The sequence below is a fragment of the Coffea arabica genome, chromosome 2e (assembly GCF_036785885.1).
Source record: "Coffea arabica cultivar ET-39 chromosome 2e, Coffea Arabica ET-39 HiFi, whole genome shotgun sequence".
In the NCBI taxonomy this organism is placed as follows: Eukaryota; Viridiplantae; Streptophyta; class Magnoliopsida; order Gentianales; family Rubiaceae; genus Coffea; species Coffea arabica.
The window spans coordinates 27,712,478-27,732,407 of record NC_092313.1 but is presented as its reverse complement, the minus strand read 5'-3'; the positions used below and the strand labels follow the sequence as shown (position 1 = coordinate 27,732,407).

The 19,930-nt window shown below is 36.2% G+C and overlaps 2 protein-coding genes across 2 annotated transcripts; both read right to left on the bottom strand.

The window, feature by feature from the left end:
* Window positions 1-1,646: 1,646 nt before the first annotated feature.
* LOC140036953 (ATP synthase subunit O, mitochondrial-like) lies at window positions 1,647-6,312 on the bottom strand. Its single transcript, XM_072080237.1, has 6 exons — window positions 6,091-6,312; window positions 5,476-5,526; window positions 5,129-5,372; window positions 3,776-3,888; window positions 2,082-2,168; window positions 1,647-1,983 (listed from the first exon to the last, which is right to left on the bottom strand). The coding sequence occupies exons 1-6, from the start codon at window positions 6,193-6,195 to the stop codon at window positions 1,861-1,863; spliced, it is 723 nt and encodes a 240-aa protein (XP_071936338.1). The 5' UTR covers window positions 6,196-6,312; the 3' UTR covers window positions 1,647-1,860.
* A 1,398-nt stretch (window positions 6,313-7,710) lies between these two features.
* Window positions 7,711-19,892, bottom strand: LOC113732246 (telomerase reverse transcriptase). The gene is given in 13 exon segments (XM_027257922.2): window positions 7,711-8,271; window positions 8,410-8,682; window positions 8,914-9,482; window positions 10,056-11,330; window positions 12,727-12,865; window positions 13,778-13,922; window positions 14,363-14,483; window positions 15,086-15,528; window positions 16,499-16,667; window positions 16,752-16,817; window positions 18,216-18,293; window positions 19,403-19,507; window positions 19,509-19,892. Coding segments are annotated over 13 exon segments (3,858 nt in total). The 5' UTR covers window positions 19,716-19,892; the 3' UTR covers window positions 7,711-8,003.
* Window positions 19,893-19,930: the final 38 nt, after the last annotated feature.

The following is a 19,930-nucleotide window of genomic DNA, read 5'->3' as shown; positions in this document are numbered from 1 at the left end:
GGCTCAAGAGTCAAATCAAGAAACTCACGAACACCTCCTCGTTAATGGATTCTGAGGACCAAAATTATTTATTGGCACTTGATGTTAAAGTTGAAGCAAACACAGAGAGTTTTTTTTCTCGTATCATGATGAAGAATGAAATTATCACAGTCACAACATCTTTTCTACTTGGAAGAAATTGAGTGGAAAAGGCCATGTCACTAGTAAAGTAGGCTTCATCACTTGGAAAGCAACTGCAAGAGTTAATTACTTTTTAAAGAAGCGAGATTAAGTAAATTTGATCATCTTGATGTACAACTCTCAACAAAAAAAAGCAAAGTTATTGGTGATATATCATACAGTGAATTCTTGGAAAAACGCACGTTCTCAGCCTATAATGTGGATGATAATTAAAGAATATTATGTCTTTTCATGGGTCCAAATCGAGGGAAATGTCAAAGGTATTTGATGACTTTCCGGTATTTGACATTAAGAGAAATGACAAGATCCAGCCCTGTTATAAATCTGATGAAAACTTTGTTCGTGTATGAATAAGTGCAAATGGAAATCTGGTTCGGTTTAAAGTAAATTAATATATAGACCCCAAATTTCTTAAAATTAGACAAACATAGCCCTTACCAATTACTAAAATAGTACTGACAAAAGCACCTCATTTTATTTGACAAATTATTATAAAAAGAAAAGGACCGAAAATTTCGAATTAAAATTATAAAAATGCAAAACACTTCATCCTCAAACAATTAGTATCTTTGGTTTAGTAAATTTTATAAGCATTTCTTAAACAGAATAATAATAATAATAATGAGCCATTCCTTTTCAGTTACCCCACCAGACGAGTTGTGCTTGCTGCCATCAGGGCAGCTTAATTCTCAACGAAAACATTGCACGTCAGACGTCGATTATAATATAATTCCATTTCTTGCTTCTTTTCATGTCCGATAGAGATGCAAAGAACATATAAGATGTTCTTCTACGAATGAGATAATTTGTCAAGATTGGATCCAGATTCATCCTGTGTTATTGATAACCTTGATGTTGGATCACTGGAAATCAATTTTGGACACAAATTTCAACAAGAGATAAAAACTGTTATTTTCTTACATGCTATTTTATGTTAATTTTGTTATACGAGAGTTTGCACTGCATGGTGAAATAGCCATTAGTGTCTATCTACTGCAGAACCACCAAATCCAGTAAAATTCCTCGAATTCCATGGAAGAAACACTGGCCCCTCTGTACTAAGGACCAAGTAGTACTAGCCACAATAAGGCCCACTAAGGGAACTTCCGGTATAAGTCCCTCAAGGCCATAACCAGCTGCTTCATGTGGTTGATTTCGATCCTAGGGTGGAAGGTCTTGACTTGACTATGGCATAGGCCATGATCTACATACAGGCTTAGTGCCAACTTCACTCCCTATGTAATAAAATGAGCAGCGCTGGCCATTCATTTCAAGAAACAGAGCTTGCCACCACAATTTGTCCAACATAGATCGTACCATCTGGCTACCCCCAAAGAAAAGCAAGCTACTAATAGCCTGATAAACCTCATCAACTGTCTCATACAGCAAAACTTTCAGAAAGCCGAACAAGAAGTAGAAAGAATGCAACAAATCCTTTTAAAAGAGAACAATCATAGACAGTTGGATGGACCTGTTAACCTGCAATTTATAATCTCAAAAAGCGGTGCATACAAAATATTCCTCGTATATGGTACCATTTATTTGCAATCAGGCACTTTCGAAACAAAGAAAATACATCGGCCAAAGCAAGAGGATGAGGTATTTGAAAATTTCTTCGAGTCAATTAAGGAAATAGCTGAGAAATGAGGAGTTTAAGGGCCCTGAGAAGTTGCAGCAGCTTCAGATCCTGTCGATGGGAGTACGCAGGAATCTCTCCATCTGACGAGCCCTTGTCTTTATAGACATGTCAAAAACCTTTTGACTAAATTCCACCACAAGGCCACCAAGAATGCTGGGATCAATCTGGCATGGACCACAAAATATTCAAAATATTACCCAAGGAAAGAACAGGAGGAGTCATCAGTTCCACAATATCAGAAAGTTTGGAAAGATAAACTTGCCTTCTGTTCAAGCTTCACCTTCTTCCCCTGTCCAATAACATCCTGAAGTGTTTCTTTCAGTTCTTTCTCCTCTTCTGGTGGAAGGGGCTGGCACAAGAGGAGAGCTTATAAACATGAACAGCAATATCAAATGGTCTTTTACTAATTTCTGGACCAATTGACCATAGTGAAGAATAGACAACATCAAACAGGATATCCATTTGCTCTTTTTAGCTTTCTTTTTATCGAACAGGTAAGGTTATAATGGCAGCTTGATCAAAGAACCCAAGCAGAAATTGACATAATGTGACAGTGAAAATTTCAAACTAAATGGAGTCGCAGAATAAGAATAACTAATAATTCAGAATCTTTATAAGAATTTAACACAGAAAATTTCTAGCTGGCTTTAGCTCATCAAGAGTAAAGTTTGGCAGGACACTAGAAACATACAGAAATTGAAAGACATTCATATTTTTGCGAGAAAAATTCATGTTGGCTCGTGAATTATCAGTATGATCTCAAGTTTCATAAGATAAAATTGGTAGAATTATGCTGGACAATTCCTTGTGTAATGAAGAAATACGAGCAATTGCACCTTAAAAGCTGCATACAACCTTATTCTGCAGAAATCTACTCATTTATCCAAATGCAAAAAACAAAATTAGATATTAACCATATCAGTTATCTAGAGATATCAAAAATGATTGAAAAACACCAACAATAAGTAGCATCCATCTCTTGTTAGCAGCAAGCACACAGTGTATGCTGTATTTGTAGCACCAACATTAGGGAAACAAGATATTTGAAGAACATTAGAACATAAGCACCAACTTGGCTACTTCAAGACATAAGGGGGAAAGAAGAATTTCAGAAGGGTAAACTTCAATAGATAATATACAGAAACCAATTGTTATCCCAAGTATGCAACAACTTTCTGGATATCCTTACGGTGATGCACTCTGGTCAATGCAACCCACATAATGCAACTCAAATGCTGAATAGCCTTTTAGCGTGTTCCAATGCAACTCTCACTATTCTATAGCATACATTAATCTCTTAAACAAATAATAAAAAGCCAAAGTACAATGATTTTCCTTCAATAAAATAGAAATGCTATAAGGAAAAAAAAACTTAAACTTATTGCCCAATACGTTCCCTGTTATGCCCCCAACTTCACTAAGAAAAATATTCTATTTTTCAAAGTCACCAAGCACTTCATCATGTCTAGAAAATTAAGACGTTTAAAACTTGAGGGATCATAGGTTCCATTCAATATGAGCCACTGATGCAAATAGCCTTCAAAACTAAGGTAAAATCAGGAAAAAACTGTAGTTTCATCACCAGGAGTACTATATTTATTAGACAGTTGACAACAATATTCCAGAAGAAAGGCAAAATGTTCTCGGACCACATTTAGATACTCTATAATCTAAACCTCCAAGGAAGGCAATGCCTTGGAAGTTTGAAACCCCATTTCAGGAAAATACTTGCGATTACAAATCCCAAAAGGAAGCAAAACTAAAAACTTAAAAGAAAGGGTTAAAAATGCAAAAACATACATATTAGCCTGAGAATTTTCATTAAACTAGTGGTCAGTACGTAAGTACTTTGGTTTGAAAAGGAAACCACATCCTTCTTATACAGATACCACAAATATGCATATGCCAGATTATATGTTTGTTATACGAATTAGACTCCCATGAAAAATAACTTACAATGACTGATGTTACAATGGCTTTGATTTCTCCCCTATGAGCCATGGTCACCTCTGTAAACCTCTTTGCTATGTTTTCTAGTTGTTGCAGCCTCCCATTTTCAGCTAAAACAACTGTTATAAATGAAACCAAGGATAAGTACAAGATCAACAGCTTTATACCAATTGCAAGAATCAGTTTAGGCACAAATCAAGCATCCAGCTGCAAAAATAGAAAATTTTGAACTGAAAATAAATATTTTGTTATTTAACAAGCTTGTAATCTACCAATTATGGTAGTATTCAAGCACAACAATTTTCCACTGCATAGGTAGTTGACATAAAATTGAAGTCTTTCAGCACGAAATTGCTGTAGGCTCTTTCAGAAAGCAAGAATCACGATAGACCCTTTTGATGAATTCAAGGTATAATTCAAACATCAGAAAAATAGTAAATCAAGGAGAGAAACATGAGCAGACAAGTGTTTTTTCTAGAGGAACACTTCTATTCTTCTCAACCATTAAATTGAGTTTTATAACACAAACACCTAAAGTCAACTAGTTCAATCAACATATAAGTATCAGGAAGAACACAAGAAGTTGGGGGTTCACCCAAGAAAATATATGATGGTGATCTCATAAATGGGAGAAAAAAGCACAACCAAGCATGTAAATTCCATATGATAAAAAGCAAGGAGATAAAGCAGTGTCTATTCTATCAGAGATGAATACTAGCATCAGTACAATAAGATATCGAAGTCAAAACAGATCTTCTAAAAAGCAGAGAAAGGCTCAACTAATGATGTCAAGTGACATTCATCAACATGGTCCAGCAGTAAGTTCAAAACTCCGAAAATTTCCCTAATCCAAAAATTCAAGCACTACTCAACCTACAAATTCTCACCAAGAAACTATGCATCAAGGCTCCTGCTTCTAAGCAAGCAGAGACTCAGGAACATCAACAAGGGCCTTGAATTTGGGAAAGGAAGACCAAGAGGAAAGAGTGAAGTTAATAAAGAAGGCCAGAGACGGTTCAAATACCTCATTTGGCTGGCGAGGAAATAGGAATGGTAAAGAAAGTGCCATTAGCAGCCTCCACAGGCCTGCCTTTTGTTGTTAATTGGAAAAGGAGGAAAGACATGAATAATCCAGGTTGTTCTAACAGTTGCATGAAAAAGCCAATGCAAATTTGAACAAGATAAATAGTGAATTGACCAAATCTTAGAGAAGACAACATAAATTCTTCCCCAGAACACTCTAATTCATTTACTCTCCTGATCTTGACTGCTTCCTTTCCTTTACTAGCTACACACACACACACACAAAGAAAAAAACCCACAGCATTTTCAGATTGAGTTACAGGCCGTGCATCTTACATAAGAAGTTCTTGGTAACATCAGAAAATTTTGCTTCCTCACAAATAACATGTATAGCCCTTGTTCTTTTGTCCGCTGGTACTGACAAATCCTTCATAAACTGAGAAAATGTCGGACTCTTCTTTGTTGCCTCAATAAGGTCAGAAATCTCAGATTCAACTTTATCCAAGGCATTTGCTTTCACAGCTGCAATGTACAAAGCTGAGGCATAATTCCCAGAAAGCCCAAACATCGTCACAGGTACCTAATAGATCATTGACAGAGCAACAAGCCATTAAGACGAAACTAAATCAAGATGTTGAAGAGCCAAAAAAAATTACCAGCCTAGTGCAATAAAATTTGCTTACCTTCACTTTCTGCTCCTTTGGAGCAGCGGCAGCGGCGTAACTCCTCGAGTGCTGCAAGAACAAAGACAATGGTTGGGTAAGAAGAATCCCACATCCACAGGTCACAAACATCTCACTTCTGAAATCAACTCAAAAATACCCTACAATAGATTCTAAAATCAGAATGATACGATCAAACATTACTTTCTTACTTATTTCATTCTTTTCTCGTATTTGGGACTTAGCAGCCAGATCAACAAATATTGCATAAGCAATCTACGACTCTACATCAAGAGAAACAGAAAATGACTTTGCCACAAAAAATGAAATATTTGCTTTGTTTCAAAAAAAAAAAGAAAGAAAAAGGAAAACTACCAATGGCAACAGTTCAATTTCTACGATTAAAGAAATTAAATTTAAACAAACCTAGGGTTTTGTTTTCTTGACTAAATCTCGCATAGAAGCCAACTCTCAAATCTATTAAATTTGCAGCATTTCTTCATCAACTAAGATACAAAAAGTACAACTAATAACGAAATAGTTTTACAAGAATAGGGTACATGAACCAAAATCACAACAATAAAAAATAAGTGATGCAAAGAAAACAAAATGTGTGTAGAACTAAGGACTTGGTACCTGGGGACTGATCAGAGAACTAGATCTCCGGGCAGCGGAGGAGGCGGAGGCGGGAGAAGAAAGGGTACGGAGGAGAGAGGTAAATCGCAATCGTCCAGCCGCCATATTTTTTTGTTTGCCGGTTACCGGAAGCCTTCGAGCGGGGAAGTAAATGACGAAATTTGTTTTCAGTTGAGAATGTTTCGGGTTGGGGTTTTCACTATTCAGCTTGTGGAAATGGGGAGAATAGTCTGTAGCCTGTAGAGGGATGGAATTAGCGTACTACTGTTGTTGGTTGAGACACGTGTCCGCTAAGGAACCCTTGTTGCTCTTGTATTTTGGGATTTTGGGTTTTGTTTTCTTTTTCTTTTAGAAAGGTACACACACTCTCTCTCTCTCTCTTTTTTTTTTTTTTTTTTTTAGTATAAGTGGAAGAATTCGAATTCAGGACTTATCATTTATACTCACTCTCTACGAATCACCTACCCATGTATATAATTATGTTCATAGAAAAAAAGATTTAAATTTTACACAAAATATGAGGAGAATTTAATGAAATAAATAAATAAATAAATATATATAAGTCTAAGCTATTCAATAATTACTTATGATTATAATTGTTAGTTACTAACATAAGTCACGATCTTTCAAATATTATGATAAAGAGAAAAATAAAATGGGAGAGATAAGTGTGTGTGCGCGTGTGTGTATATATATAGATATATAGTGGAAATTAATCATAATTAGTGGATGATTATAAGTTGTAGTGTAAATTATTTAAAGCTAACATGTTTGTTTCTTCTTTTAATTAAAAACTGCATTTTTTCTTTGGTCTTATTAAGCCAAAAAAACTTGCATTAATTAGCAATAAAAATATGTCATGGAATGAGGAAAATTTGAAGAATAAGTTTGTTGTTAGAGCAACCACATATCATCATTTTATTATCCCCTCTTTTATTATGTCACATTATCACTCCCTATTTCATTACACTATCTCTCGTTATACATTACAATCTACTCTATAAAGTATAATAGTATCAACTATAATCATTTACATATTTATTTTAGTTATTCACAATACATACATATACCAAAAAATTTAAAGATTTTAAATTTGTAAAAAAAAAAAAAAAAAACCCACAACCAATTTATTATGCATGTAATAGTCATGATGCATAGCGGTCATGACATGATACGCATCATGGCTATTACACTCGCACTATGAAAGAAGATATAATGGATGGGTAGGGTAGTACACCCTCTATTTACACAGACACACACACTCCCCCCCCCCCCCCCCCCCCCCCCCCCCCCCCTCTCACGCAGCACCAAAAAAAAAGTGGATGACATTTAGACGATAGCTTTATATATTGTGTATACCCAAAACAAAATTCACTAACTGCTGCACTGTTTTGTACTTCTTTAGCTGCCTTTCATCTTGGTGATTCATCCATCATCGAGATACGAATCTGGTCATGTAACAAGTGAAAAGTTTCTGATCCGAGTTGAGCAATTCTTTTCTCTCACAACCATTAAGCGTAGTGTAGTTGAGAATAGAGATTAAACCCCACTACTCAATTTTCCAATCCACAAAAATGTGTGCTAAACGAAGAACATTTGCTTGGTCTGAAGAAACATAAATCCACCAAAAATGGAAACCATCAAAGGGAATGTGATTCAATGCATCTGAGCGAAGATACATGTCAGACTAATTTGAAGTGAATTTTAGCCCTGGCAATCACTTAAAGATCTGATTTACATGTCTAATGCTTAGCATGCTCGAGAACTCCATATGACAACAACATAGATTTAGAGAACGCATAATATGCATGTACAACCAAAGAAGACGCCTAAGGTCGAAGTTGCTTTCACTGAAACTGAATAATATATGAGGCAACTTACTCGTTCATGGTTTCAAACTCGAAAATAAAAAATCAATACTTAATTTTCCAAAGTAGAGAGGAATGTGCATCATCAACAGCATATTGCAGTGCAGATGATCTGTTGTTGGCCTCCATATTCAACTTAGATCTTAGTAACAATAGCAACTCCCTATAAATGGTTTGTTTTCTTGTCAGAACTCGATCGAAAGCAGTTAATCCCAGCCATTTGATTTCCTCTTTTCCCACTTCGAAAATGGGACGAAAACCACAATTGAGATGCAAAGAGTTCATCCTTCTCCTAATGAGCTTATGCATGTACCTAAGTAAAAAGCAAGAGTACGAGTCATAGATGCCAACTTGAGAAACATAGAACAGTATGAAAACTTTTAAGGAGAGAGGTAAACACGATTGCCGAGCTTTAAAGTATTAAAAATCAAATTAGCATCTTGTTTTGTACCTCAAAGATGCTTCAATAGCATCCATGCAGCAATCAGTGCTGAAAGTAGATATGCTAGAAAAACTGCAAATATAAGAATTGAACTTCATTGCACATAGCAGGAAAGCCTGATATATGTTTAGTCTGACAACAGCCGCTGAATTTATGTTGGTGTCGTAGAAAATGGGATGGCATTTAGGTCGCAAGTAATCACATAACTTGGACTTCAGTAGGCGAGCTGGATGATCATGCCAGCTGATGGTGAGAGATGAACTTAGATGAGTATTCAGGTATCTGTTCACAAAATTTTTTTTTTTAGAATTTAAATTGGAAAATCACAAATTGCATTTATGCAGGAAATTTAACAAGGTCCAGTGCAGTAATTAGTAGTGCAAGTTCAGCCTCAGTGCTAGTCTAACTAATAATACTGTAGGTCTGACTCTTACTTGTATGAACAAATATTAATTCAAGATTGTTGCAGTAACAAGAACGACACATTTAATGAGAGAGGAAGGAAGAACTAACCTTGTGTAGTCTGCCAGAATTTCTAAAGTAGAGCAATTGACAAGCAATCCGCTCCATCTAAGAAACGAGATCCCATCTTCACCCACATAGAGTCTATTTGACCTGAATCCTGATACATGATCCATATCAAAATTTACACCAAATTTCCCTTCATTCATATAGCAGTTGTATCCATGAAATCCTCTTTGCAACCGGGAGAAGAACAAAGAGGCCTGTTTCTTCGACGTTGACATGAAAATGAAGTCATCAATAAACCTTAAAAGCAGATATTTGCAGTGGTACATGACAGCTTCATTCTCATGGTGGATTGCTGCAGATGAAGCATCACGTGTATCTTGGTTGCCAAATGAATGTCTGGGAAGCTCACAAACTTTCTCAAGAAAAGGGAAAATTATATTATTTTCTAGATGTCCATAGTAAAATGAGCAGAGGAGAGACGATAAAACACTCCCTTGCGAAATACCAAGACTCTGCAAGTAAAATCTGTCACCTAACTTGAGCACATTGCGCTTAATGTGCTCATTCAAATGAGAGAAAATCTCTGCTTTCTTAATCTTTCTGCTGCATTCCTGCCACATGAAAAATGGTAGAACACTAGATACTCCACTTGAATCATTGTTAAAGATCATTAAAACAAATATTAGCTTCTGCAATGGTAAAACGTGAAACAGACTTTCAGAACAAGAACCGAGCTGGTACCTCAAGTGAGGTTCCATATGGTCCCTAATCTCTACCCCTCCAGCATACTGTTTTCACTAAAATTCTAGACATGACCCTTGCTTCATGCTTTCATTTACTATGGATGTATGCCCAAGAGGATGTTAAGTAAAACAAAGACAATGTGACCCACTCTTTCACTTACAGGCTCAAACTAACAAAGAACAAATGACAAATTTTCCTTTAGTAACCATGCCTGTTATTAAACTTTTAATAAAGAAAATGTCCTCAACTAAAGCAAGTCATAAAGATAAGGCTAGTGCAAATCAAAAACAAAACTTATGACCCTGCTGAACCAGTAAGATACTAATAAACAGAGTGGAAGGATTATTGCACTAATCATGGTGGCACCAGTATAAAACAAGTTATCAGCAAATGCATTTAAGCACCACTAAATAACTTAAAATGTGATAAATGGATATTACCTCTTTGACAAAAATGCTATGCAGCATGCTGGTGGGTACAGAAATTGCAACTTCTGAAGATCCATAGATGATATCTTGAGGTGCTAGTGCCAGCTGCTCGCAAACCAGGGTAGATTTCCTTGTGCAGACAACTTGAAGAGACTTGTTTACAGTATATTCATCATTTGATATAATATCTTCCATCACAGTAAGCAATTTATTCTGGTCAATAGAATCAAAAGCCTTTGCCACATCACATACGACAATAAAAACACCAGGAAGGATTGAAGATCCACTTTTCAAGAGATGTAGAAAAGGAACAAACCTTTTATAAATACCAGTATAGTCAAAAACTGATGAACCTAATTTCCCTGGTTCTTTCAGTTGTATACCTTTAAGTACAACATGAACACCACGGAGAACATGGTTCACAGACTTAAAATAATTGCATTTTATGTTTCTGCGATTTGAGGACCCTCTAGTTGAATTACAAGACAATTGCTTGAAAGAGGACTTTACAGGAATTCTTGATGGCGCTTTAAGGTTTGCCAATATCCTGAAACCTGTTTCCCTTGGACGAAATCTTATCCTTGAGAAACCAAATTCTCTGCTTCTTATAATTTTGTTTACAGATGCATCAGTTAACTCACAATAGCTTCGATCTTTCAGGTTATCTAAAGCTCGTTCCATCAGCTTCTTCCAAACAGATTTCCGATAGTAAAACAACTCTTGTTTTCCATGTTCGCTTTCAGTTACATAAAAGTGCGTTTGCAACAAGGGAACTACTAACCAAGAGAAGAACCACAAAATCCAGCTTTCCAGTATTTTATGTTTCACAAAATCAGTGCCATCAAGCTTACTACGTTCCTTATGCTTATTTGCCCCTTGCCTCTTTCCACACTTCAAGTCTTCACCATTCAAGCAACAACATGAGTGCTTATTTGATAATAAAGAAAATTTGGATATCTTCAATTTGTGAATGCACTGCTTCAAAGAGAATTTCTCAAACCTTCGAAGACAAACAAACTTGGAGATATTCTTTCTCAAAATTCTCCAATTATGAGGACTTCCTAGCAGATCTGGAGGAACTATACTCCTACAGACAGCCCATACAAATGAAACAACCTGCTTTTTAAGACAGTAATCCTTGCTTGGATGAAACTGATATTCATGAGCTTTTGAAATATTCATGCAACTCTTGAAATCTGATGAGTTAAGATTCTGTGGATGAAAACCATGAGCAAGAAGATCCTCCAAATGTTCTTTTCCATGTATGTTTCTCTCAGATTCGTTTCCCTGATTTCACAGATTTTACACAATCCAAATGAGACAATTACATTACCTCTTATTTCAAGCTTAATAGAAAACTTAACAGAGGATAAGTCACATATATGGCATTGCGGTTCCATTAAAGAGGATTACTTGTATATTTGGCCAGTCTTGCTTATCTTATTATTTACAGCAAACCCGACAAGCAGTAAGGAGAGATTGATAAAACAGTAAAGAGAGGAAATTCTCGTGCAGGAAACTGATGTGCAACTCATATTGAAGAAGCCACTGGACAAATTTGTCCCCAAGTGACCAAACTGCAGAATATCGTTTTATAGTGCTTAGGCTGACAGAAGGTTAATAGACCACTTTCAATCTCAAAAAAGATATTCAAATGTTTGCTTTGTCCATTCTTTCCCTTCTTTTTCCATTTGTTTCTCAAATTTTTGTGCATGTTTTACTCATTATGCATCCATAAGGTGTACTCCAATTGTTACTGCAAGACTCACCAATTGGAAATAGCAGCCTGCTTGACATCATTTCAGACAAAAGTGCCTAAAGAAATTCTACTATATTGTTAATTATTGTGAAAAGCATGTGAATATTGCAAGGAAATGGGTTCAAATTAGAGTTCAAGGTTTGTACTTTGTCCTTGAACAAGGTAGGAAGGTGATGTCAATCCAATTGCCACCTCATACCATGAGCTCACACGAGGGGAAGTCCTGGATCAGTTTCTTTCTCCAAACTAGAATAAACTACTAAATTGATAGTTTGGTTTTCATAGCCCATCGTGTGCACATGTAATCCGCTTAGCCAACTCAACTACCTAGTTGACAAATCTTTCCTGAGCAGAGTGCAGAACCACAGAAATGATGCATGCACTCCAATAGTATTACAAACACGATTCAGCTGCATTCTCACAATGCAGGACTCTGCACATTTGATATGTAAGGAAGGTGTTAGCATTGGGTTTCAATTGCATCTAGAACATGATTATTGATAGCAACAATAAATTTTCAAACAGGCCTACACCATTAAGCACAAACAACAAAAGCAGGGATGGCCAAAATGAAAAATAAGAAACTCTGGTCACTTTTCTGGTGTCTTTCAAGTGAAAGTGTCAAAGAAAAAAATTAGCAGCTCTTGTTAATTGAGAAAAAAAAGAGACCTAATTAATTGGTGGCTTTAAACATTTTACAATGGCTAAAGAGAACAAGGTTCTATCCTATTTCATATGAAGTTGCATGAAACCGAAACATATTCCTCCAATTAATTTTAACCTCAAACCAGAAAGCAGCACTTTTGTTATTATCCTGACACTTAAGACATTGTACAACTGCTGAAAGAAAAAAGGTTCCACTGTACTGAACATGCTGCTGCATCTCAACAATGAAATGAAAACTATCCTCCAAGTAATTCTAACCTGGTACTTGGAGGCAGCAGTTTCGTCATTATGGTGATCCAAGGATAAAACGGCACAGTGTTTATCCAGCAACCTTAAATGCTGGCAACATCTGGCCTTGCGTATAAGAATTTTGAGCTGCTTCATGAGTGAGTGATATCTGGATAGTGAAGAAATTTATCAAAAACCAGTTAAACCAGAAGGAGCCTCCATTAAACACGAAGATGAACATCAAGAGAATCACTTATTCATTAAGCATTATCAACAAGATAACATTTTCAAGAAATCACAAACAATATGATCAGATAGATTAAGTCATTCATCATAAAACAATTCAGGAGGGAGTTTGATCCATTCTGCCAAAATCCCAGAAGATAATAAGAGGACGACTCCTTCAAACATTAAATGAACACTTTTGAAATGAACACATGCTTTATCATCCCACCTTTCTAGTAACTTTCCTCAGTTGGCAATCAACTTGCTCTCAAAATTGCAACATCAGTCACTGAAATTAATTGTATTTTATACGTTATTCAAATGTGTCTTATATTGGATTAAAATCCCTGATGCAGATGTTTGAGAACCACCCACAATTCTTCCATTTCAATCCAGAACGAAAAAGAACTGCTTCAAGAAGTTATTGTAAGTACATTCTTATATATATATATATATATATATATATATATATATATATATATATAGGTATAAGGCAGAATATCAGCTGAGAGGGCCACAAACGCAGTGAAATACTTTTGGACACTTCATTTTCATCTTACATGCAGCTTATTCAAGTTTATTTAACCACAAAAAACACACATAACTAAAATTCAAGCATAACGCAAACCAGATGTTACAACTTTTGGAAAGAGCAAGTACTATTTAGAACCACCCACTATTGCTTACGCTAACACTGGGTCAAATCAACACACTACAAAATGGTATTGCCCAGTAAATCTTATTGCTTCAAAGCTTCAGAACCAGAATTTCAACCTTTAGGCTATTCACGACAAAAATTTCACCATTATAGACTGGAAATCACACCAAAGTAGCAATCTGTAAAAGTGATACTCACAGGCATGTAGATTTGGTGAAACAGGAATCATTGGTGTGAGCACATGGGGTGAGAGAGACAGTGAAATGAGCACCAGACAATCCAAAAATATCCCTAAATAGGAAATTTGCCCCAGAAGAATTGGGCTTCAGAGAATTCAATATATCTTATGTTGCTCTGGTCGTAAGAAAAGTCTCATCACAAAACAAGCACAAATGAGAACTAACATCAATTTCTTTAACGAGGGGTGGGGTCTTGGGGGTGAAAAAGTTGGACAGACGGAAAGGTTCTCCTTATACAGGGCAGGTAAATAGTGCACGAAACTTGGGAGTTAACCACCAAAAGTGTTCAAGTTCCAGTATGAAAGCTAATCAAATTTGCTGTTGGACAGCACAGATATGGTAATATTGCAGACACATTTGATGGTACAACATAATGTGGACAATATTTGTGCCCTGAAGCATAGCAGACAAGATTAGTAGTTCACCTAACATAATAAAATAAATTAAAAAATGAAGTAACAATTTAAGAATATGAAAACAGTCCAGCAAAGTACACCAGGAAAGCAAACAAGGAAGAAGTTTTCTAACTCATAAAAGAGGATACGCTTCCTTGGGAAAATGGATGAAGAATTCTCCAACTTATAGAATATGCTTTGCCTGTCAATCTGAGTTTTCTTAATGACTTCAGGGAGAGTTCGAAACACCAAACAACAAGAGCAGCATGTCTGCAGATACATAAAATCCAAGTACACATCATATTGAAGTTGCAAAAACTCCTGACACTCTATGCACATGTAGACAGAGACACATACATTCATGCACATGCATGCACACACGCAGGGATGCTGGTTGAATTTCTGTCTTTGATTATAAGGCTTCTATTTCATTCCCATAAAAAGGATTATGCGAGTAACTGTGAAAAATAATTAAATTTTTTTAGTGCTTGAAGTTTATGAAAAACCACTTTTATCCACTTAGAAAAAAACACTGGCAGAACAAGAAGGTAACCCATCTAAACTGAAAAGCTCCTGGGGTTTAAAATTTCATAAACAAGTTAATCCTCTCCTATGGTTGTCTATCCACTGTCTAATTTCAAACTGGCTCAGAAAGTACCCATGATAAATTCTAACCTCTCAACTACATTAAGTCAAGAAAAAAATCATGACAACTATAAAACTTGAATCACTTCATCAGGATTTTTCAACGTTAACCATAAACAAAGTATCAGTGAACAGATGGTTTCAGGATCCACAGGTAAAAGCCTAATTATCTAAAGCTTCAGAGTGATACAAAATGGATTTTCCTTCCAAGATTTTCATAAGATCACCTTTTCAGACGAAAGACGAGAATCTGGGTGAAGCACTCCAGAAAAGTTATCTTCATCACTGAGACTTCTAGTGCAAGGGATCAAAGAACTGGATCCCTGACAGCTTAACTGCCTGCGCTTTCTGGCACGCTGCCAATTATACTTTCTTGCACGCTTCCTTGGCAATCTAAAAGCCTCAATTGAGCTATCCTGGCTCTCCTGAATAGAACAAACTTCAGTTGAAGATTCTTTAGTTCTCACTGCTTTCACAGTTTCCTTGGACACACTCTTTTGAGATATTGTTAGCCTGCTGCAGCTGCTAGATGGAGTGGATTTAGTACTACCACAACAACCAGTGCAACTGCCGCTACGTGAAGAAAAATCAACATCAGAAAAGCTAGTGCTCTGCTGTTTCACAATGATGTCATCAACCCGATGAACCTGTTTCCTTTTTTTACCAGATCCTAACAAAAGTACAAGGGGGTAAGTTTTTTGTCAGATCTTGAGAGACTTTTAAAAAGAACTATAAAAATTTCACATTATATATCCATAGAATGCAATCAATGAGAACTAAGTTATACTGGAAGAGGACATTAAGCAACCAGGACCCAACAGTTGAGAAAAACTTATGAGAGACCAGATGCACCAAAGCAACACCTTCAGCAGCAGATCATTCAGATTCATGATTAAAATAATGATTGAAACAAGTAAGCATCCGATACCACCCAATTGTCTACTGGAAGGCTTCCACTCTGCTTTTGCATCTCTCCATCAGATAAATTGCACATTCACCAAATAATAGTACTCATACAATCTTTGTGGCGCCACATAAGTTTTCATGTACAATAGATTCACTTAAAACTTTATGTGCGCCAAGGTGAAAAAAAGGATCCAATATGACATTTTAAAAGGTTAGCCTCACATAGAATTTCCTTTAGGTTTTAGGACAGTCAGAAAAATTAAGAAAAAAAAGGCTTTAACTTAGCATTTTAAAGCACCTCAATCATGAAGGTGTAATCTTGCTGGACAATATTGGATTTCATCCATGAATTAGCGGACAGAAAGCTTCATCCTGTATTTGAAACAATTTATATTTGTGGATGAATTTGCGCTTCAGCAACGTATCGTTCAATTATGAATTACTCAAGATTTATTGTTGATGCAAGCAAGTAAATAATTTTCCATACCCAAAAAGATCCAGCAGTCAAGCTTTTTGAATCAAACTTAACAAGCTTCCGTGCCACTAACGACTACTTCCACTTCCACATACAAACCTCACAAAACGTGTAGTAATTTCAAATAAAGGATAAAAATATAGGACAAAGATATTATACGCGCCCACCCAAAATGTTTGTCAAACAAAATCTAAAAATGCACCAACCTATGTAACATAAAATCTGAAGACTGAAATGGGATAGTCTCAGAATAATTTACCTTGACGAGCATTTGAAGGATATTTATAATTGAAGACAGATGAATGCTTCGAGAATGCTTTGCACATAGCACTGATTGGAAATCCTGCAACTTGATGATGTTTCCTTCGAGGGAGGGGCAAGAATACGAAGGTAGTCCTTAACAAATACACCATAAGAATGTCACCAACCTATGAATCATTTAATCTGTTGTCAATTTTTTGCATCCATAAGACAATATGTCAGTAATTTGCGCTAGTGTTTTGTCTACGAACCCTTCTCAAAAGAAGGCACCACGCTGAGGATGTTAAAGCTTCTACTATAGAACTCCGGCGATTGGTCTGTGAGATATCAACAAAACAAATTATAAAGAGTTCAACAGTCTAGAAGCGCGAAAATAAAAGGACACTGTAAATTGTCGTAATGGTCCCTCAAGTGTTTTCATAACTCAGCTTTGCCGTTAAACTTTTTTGGGCCATGAAGGTTTTGTTGTTTTTAAAAATTTAGATCTTTTCACTCTCTTTGATGGGCACATCCCAGACTCCAGAATTGATGAAGCACCAAAGAAGCACGTGAAGATAATATTTGTTTCAGAATGTTATTTCAGGATAAGTGTAAGATTGGCAATGAGAACAGCAAATTTTACAAATTGCGCTTATATTTGCTTAGGATTGAGCACATGGTGAGGCTGCCATGAAAACTCACAATAAAACAAAATTCCGTTCTATTTGATTCCAGCTTAACCTGAAGATGTTACACCTGTTACATCTACATAGGACACAATACTTAACGCTGATAGTTTTTAAAGGTTAAGCTAACTCAGCAGCTAAGAAACTTAACAAGTCTTATAAAGGTAGGAAGCCAAGTTGGATTCAACTCCATTACTGGAGACAGCCACCAATTTTGACTTTACAGAGCCCAACTCTTACAACACCTATTTTCTCATCTTTCAGAGGAGCCATAGAATGACTTCATGCTCTATGGTACTGGCCTAGTTCAGCAATGAATCACAAAGAAAACAACTTTCAAACCTTAAGCTCTAAAGCACCAAAATACCAACACAAACACAAATATGTCAGTGGAAACACCTGGAAAATCCATAATTCCAGAATTTTCTGAGATTTTTCCAATGACCAACGGCCAAATTTTAGCTTTCTGCATCAAGTATCTGACCAGTGAGAGGGTTAGGACTGAAATGCAAGAAATTTTCCCTCCATCCAGGTGCACTTTGTTGATAATGGATTGGGGGACATTAGCCCAACGTATCAACTTTAGAATCCCAAAAAAGATACTTCCTATTCTGCACAGAAAATGATTTGACTGGAGTAGAGAGAAGATTATTTATCATTTATTTATGTTTTGTTTGCAATCCTACCCCTTTGACATGGTCAAGTGAATGTGGCAGACAACTATCTGGTCATCAGGCTAAGTTGTAGGAACAAACAGGCCTACAGAATGCGAATTAGCATATAAAGTTTAGCCACTAACTGAGATTATGAAAATGTTTTGTGGACCATTTGGTAAATCATCACAAAAGAGATAAGCAAAGCTTTATCTCCAAATTATAAGAGAATACCATTTTCTGCTGAAACCATTATTGGTAGCTTAACAGCTATAAACCATGCAACATGTCCAGAAAAAGTATAGTTAGATTACATAACAAGGAAATGAAATATGATGTTGCATGAATACTGAAAGGCAGAAAGACGGGCATAATAATATTCTTCATATTTACTAACCTTATCGTAGGCATTGCATATCACATTAGCAAATGTGGGTTGCTCACGCATAATCATTTCAATACTTCTTCTAACAGTCTGAAACCAGAAATGATTGCATTCAAGCATATGAACAAAAATTATGAACCCTTACTTAACACCAAGTTGCTATACTTTTTCCGAATAAAATAAAATCACATTCTGGTCAACAGTGCACTTCATGCGTTCTTTTTGAAGCAGCAACTACTGGTGTTTATACAACAATCATCCCATGAAAATTTAACCAGTAATTCATAAGTCCCTATAATGTATTTCTGAAGAACAAATACATGAAGACCTAATAATTTGCAAATCCAAAAGCTGCTGGTTCACAAGGGAATTATCTAATCAAACACTATCAGTTCTCCGCCTTTTGTCCCATGAATCGTCAAAAGTATGATTCCTTATTTCTTAAATCAAACATGCACAAGTGCGAGCAAATTTGTTTGTACATCTTAGAAAGAAATATAAAAGTTTGAATCACAAGCATTCAGATTGACTAATTGGTAGCAAAACTTGAAATATTTCACAAAAGATTTCAAAGTCAAATATGTTGATAGGATCATCTCCCTTGACCCTATGTGTTCAAGTGATTTTATCATTTTATGATTTTTATAATTTGGATTGATACATCACTGGTACATGCAAATCAAACAAGAGAAACATCTCAAGCATACATCTTTCCTTTGTCCATGAAGAGCACAGGAAACGTGACCACATTAAAAATTTTCGTTCACATATTTTCCTTCTTTCCATTTCACTTTTTTAGCTAAATTTGCCTCTCAAAAGATTCAATTACTTTAAACAACCTTGCAGTCACTGGTGCTTCATATGCAAAAAGTTTTCAATAAGCTCAGTGGCAGGAAACGTCACATATTTACCCCATTTTTTCTGATAAAAACTACACTCTTTAACCAAATAGAGGCGTCAAAGCTGGAGTGCAAAGATAAAAAGATCATGATTAAAACGTACTACTATTTTAAAACAAAAAAACAAAAACAAAATTCAAACGGGCAGTATTCCTGATTTTCCCGCCAAAATTTCTAAAACACCAGCATCACCATAATTTTTCCCGCCAAAATCAAGACACTGATAAATTCCCCTAATTGCATAAATCCACAGCTAAAAACGTTTACGGAAGCACAAACAGCGATATTTGTAGAAAGAACCTCCAGTTGAGGCCAGCGATTATGAGGATCGAAGCCTGAGAAAGTCGGAGCATTTTCCGGCACAACAACAAAGCACTGAGTAAGAAGTTTCCGATAATCGGCGGGAATCTTTAGGTCTGAGCAGATACGACATTGCTTCATCACCAATGCAGCCAAGGCACCGCCGGCCCTTACACAGGCAATTGGCCACCGGCGTCGGCGGTGACGGAAGCAAAGATAAAATCGTGTCAGCAAGCGTACGCGCCTTATTGTGGAAAAGTCTCCATAAGACCTCGGGAACCCGCCTTCTCCTCTTCTTCATCATCTTCGCCATTGATGGAGAAGAGTGATAGTAACTGATAACGGGGAAATGGATTTAATAGAAGAAGAAGAGAATGGTAAAAGTCGCCGATGTTGGTTCGTCGGGAAGTAAAAAGTTTCTAAAATGACACGCTTCTTCATTTACTCGTGCCCTTGGGATTGGGATTTTTTACGCTTTTTAGCCGTTGTTTTTGCTCGGGTCAAAGTCAATCAGCTTTTGTGGAGCTT

Excerpts from the sequence above, each read along its gene's own strand:
- LOC140036953 (XM_072080237.1), bottom strand. The coding sequence starts at position 6,195 with ATGGCGGCTGGACGATTGCGATTTACCTCTCTCCTCCGTACCCTTTCT. Across the intron at positions 3,889-5,128 it reads TGTTACCAAGAACTTCTTAT|TTGTTTTAGCTGAAAATGGG; the intron begins GTAAGATGCACG and ends CATTTATAACAG. Across the intron at positions 2,169-3,775 it reads CCATTGTAACATCAGTCATT|CCCCTTCCACCAGAAGAGGA; the intron begins GTAAGTTATTTT and ends CTCTTGTGCCAG.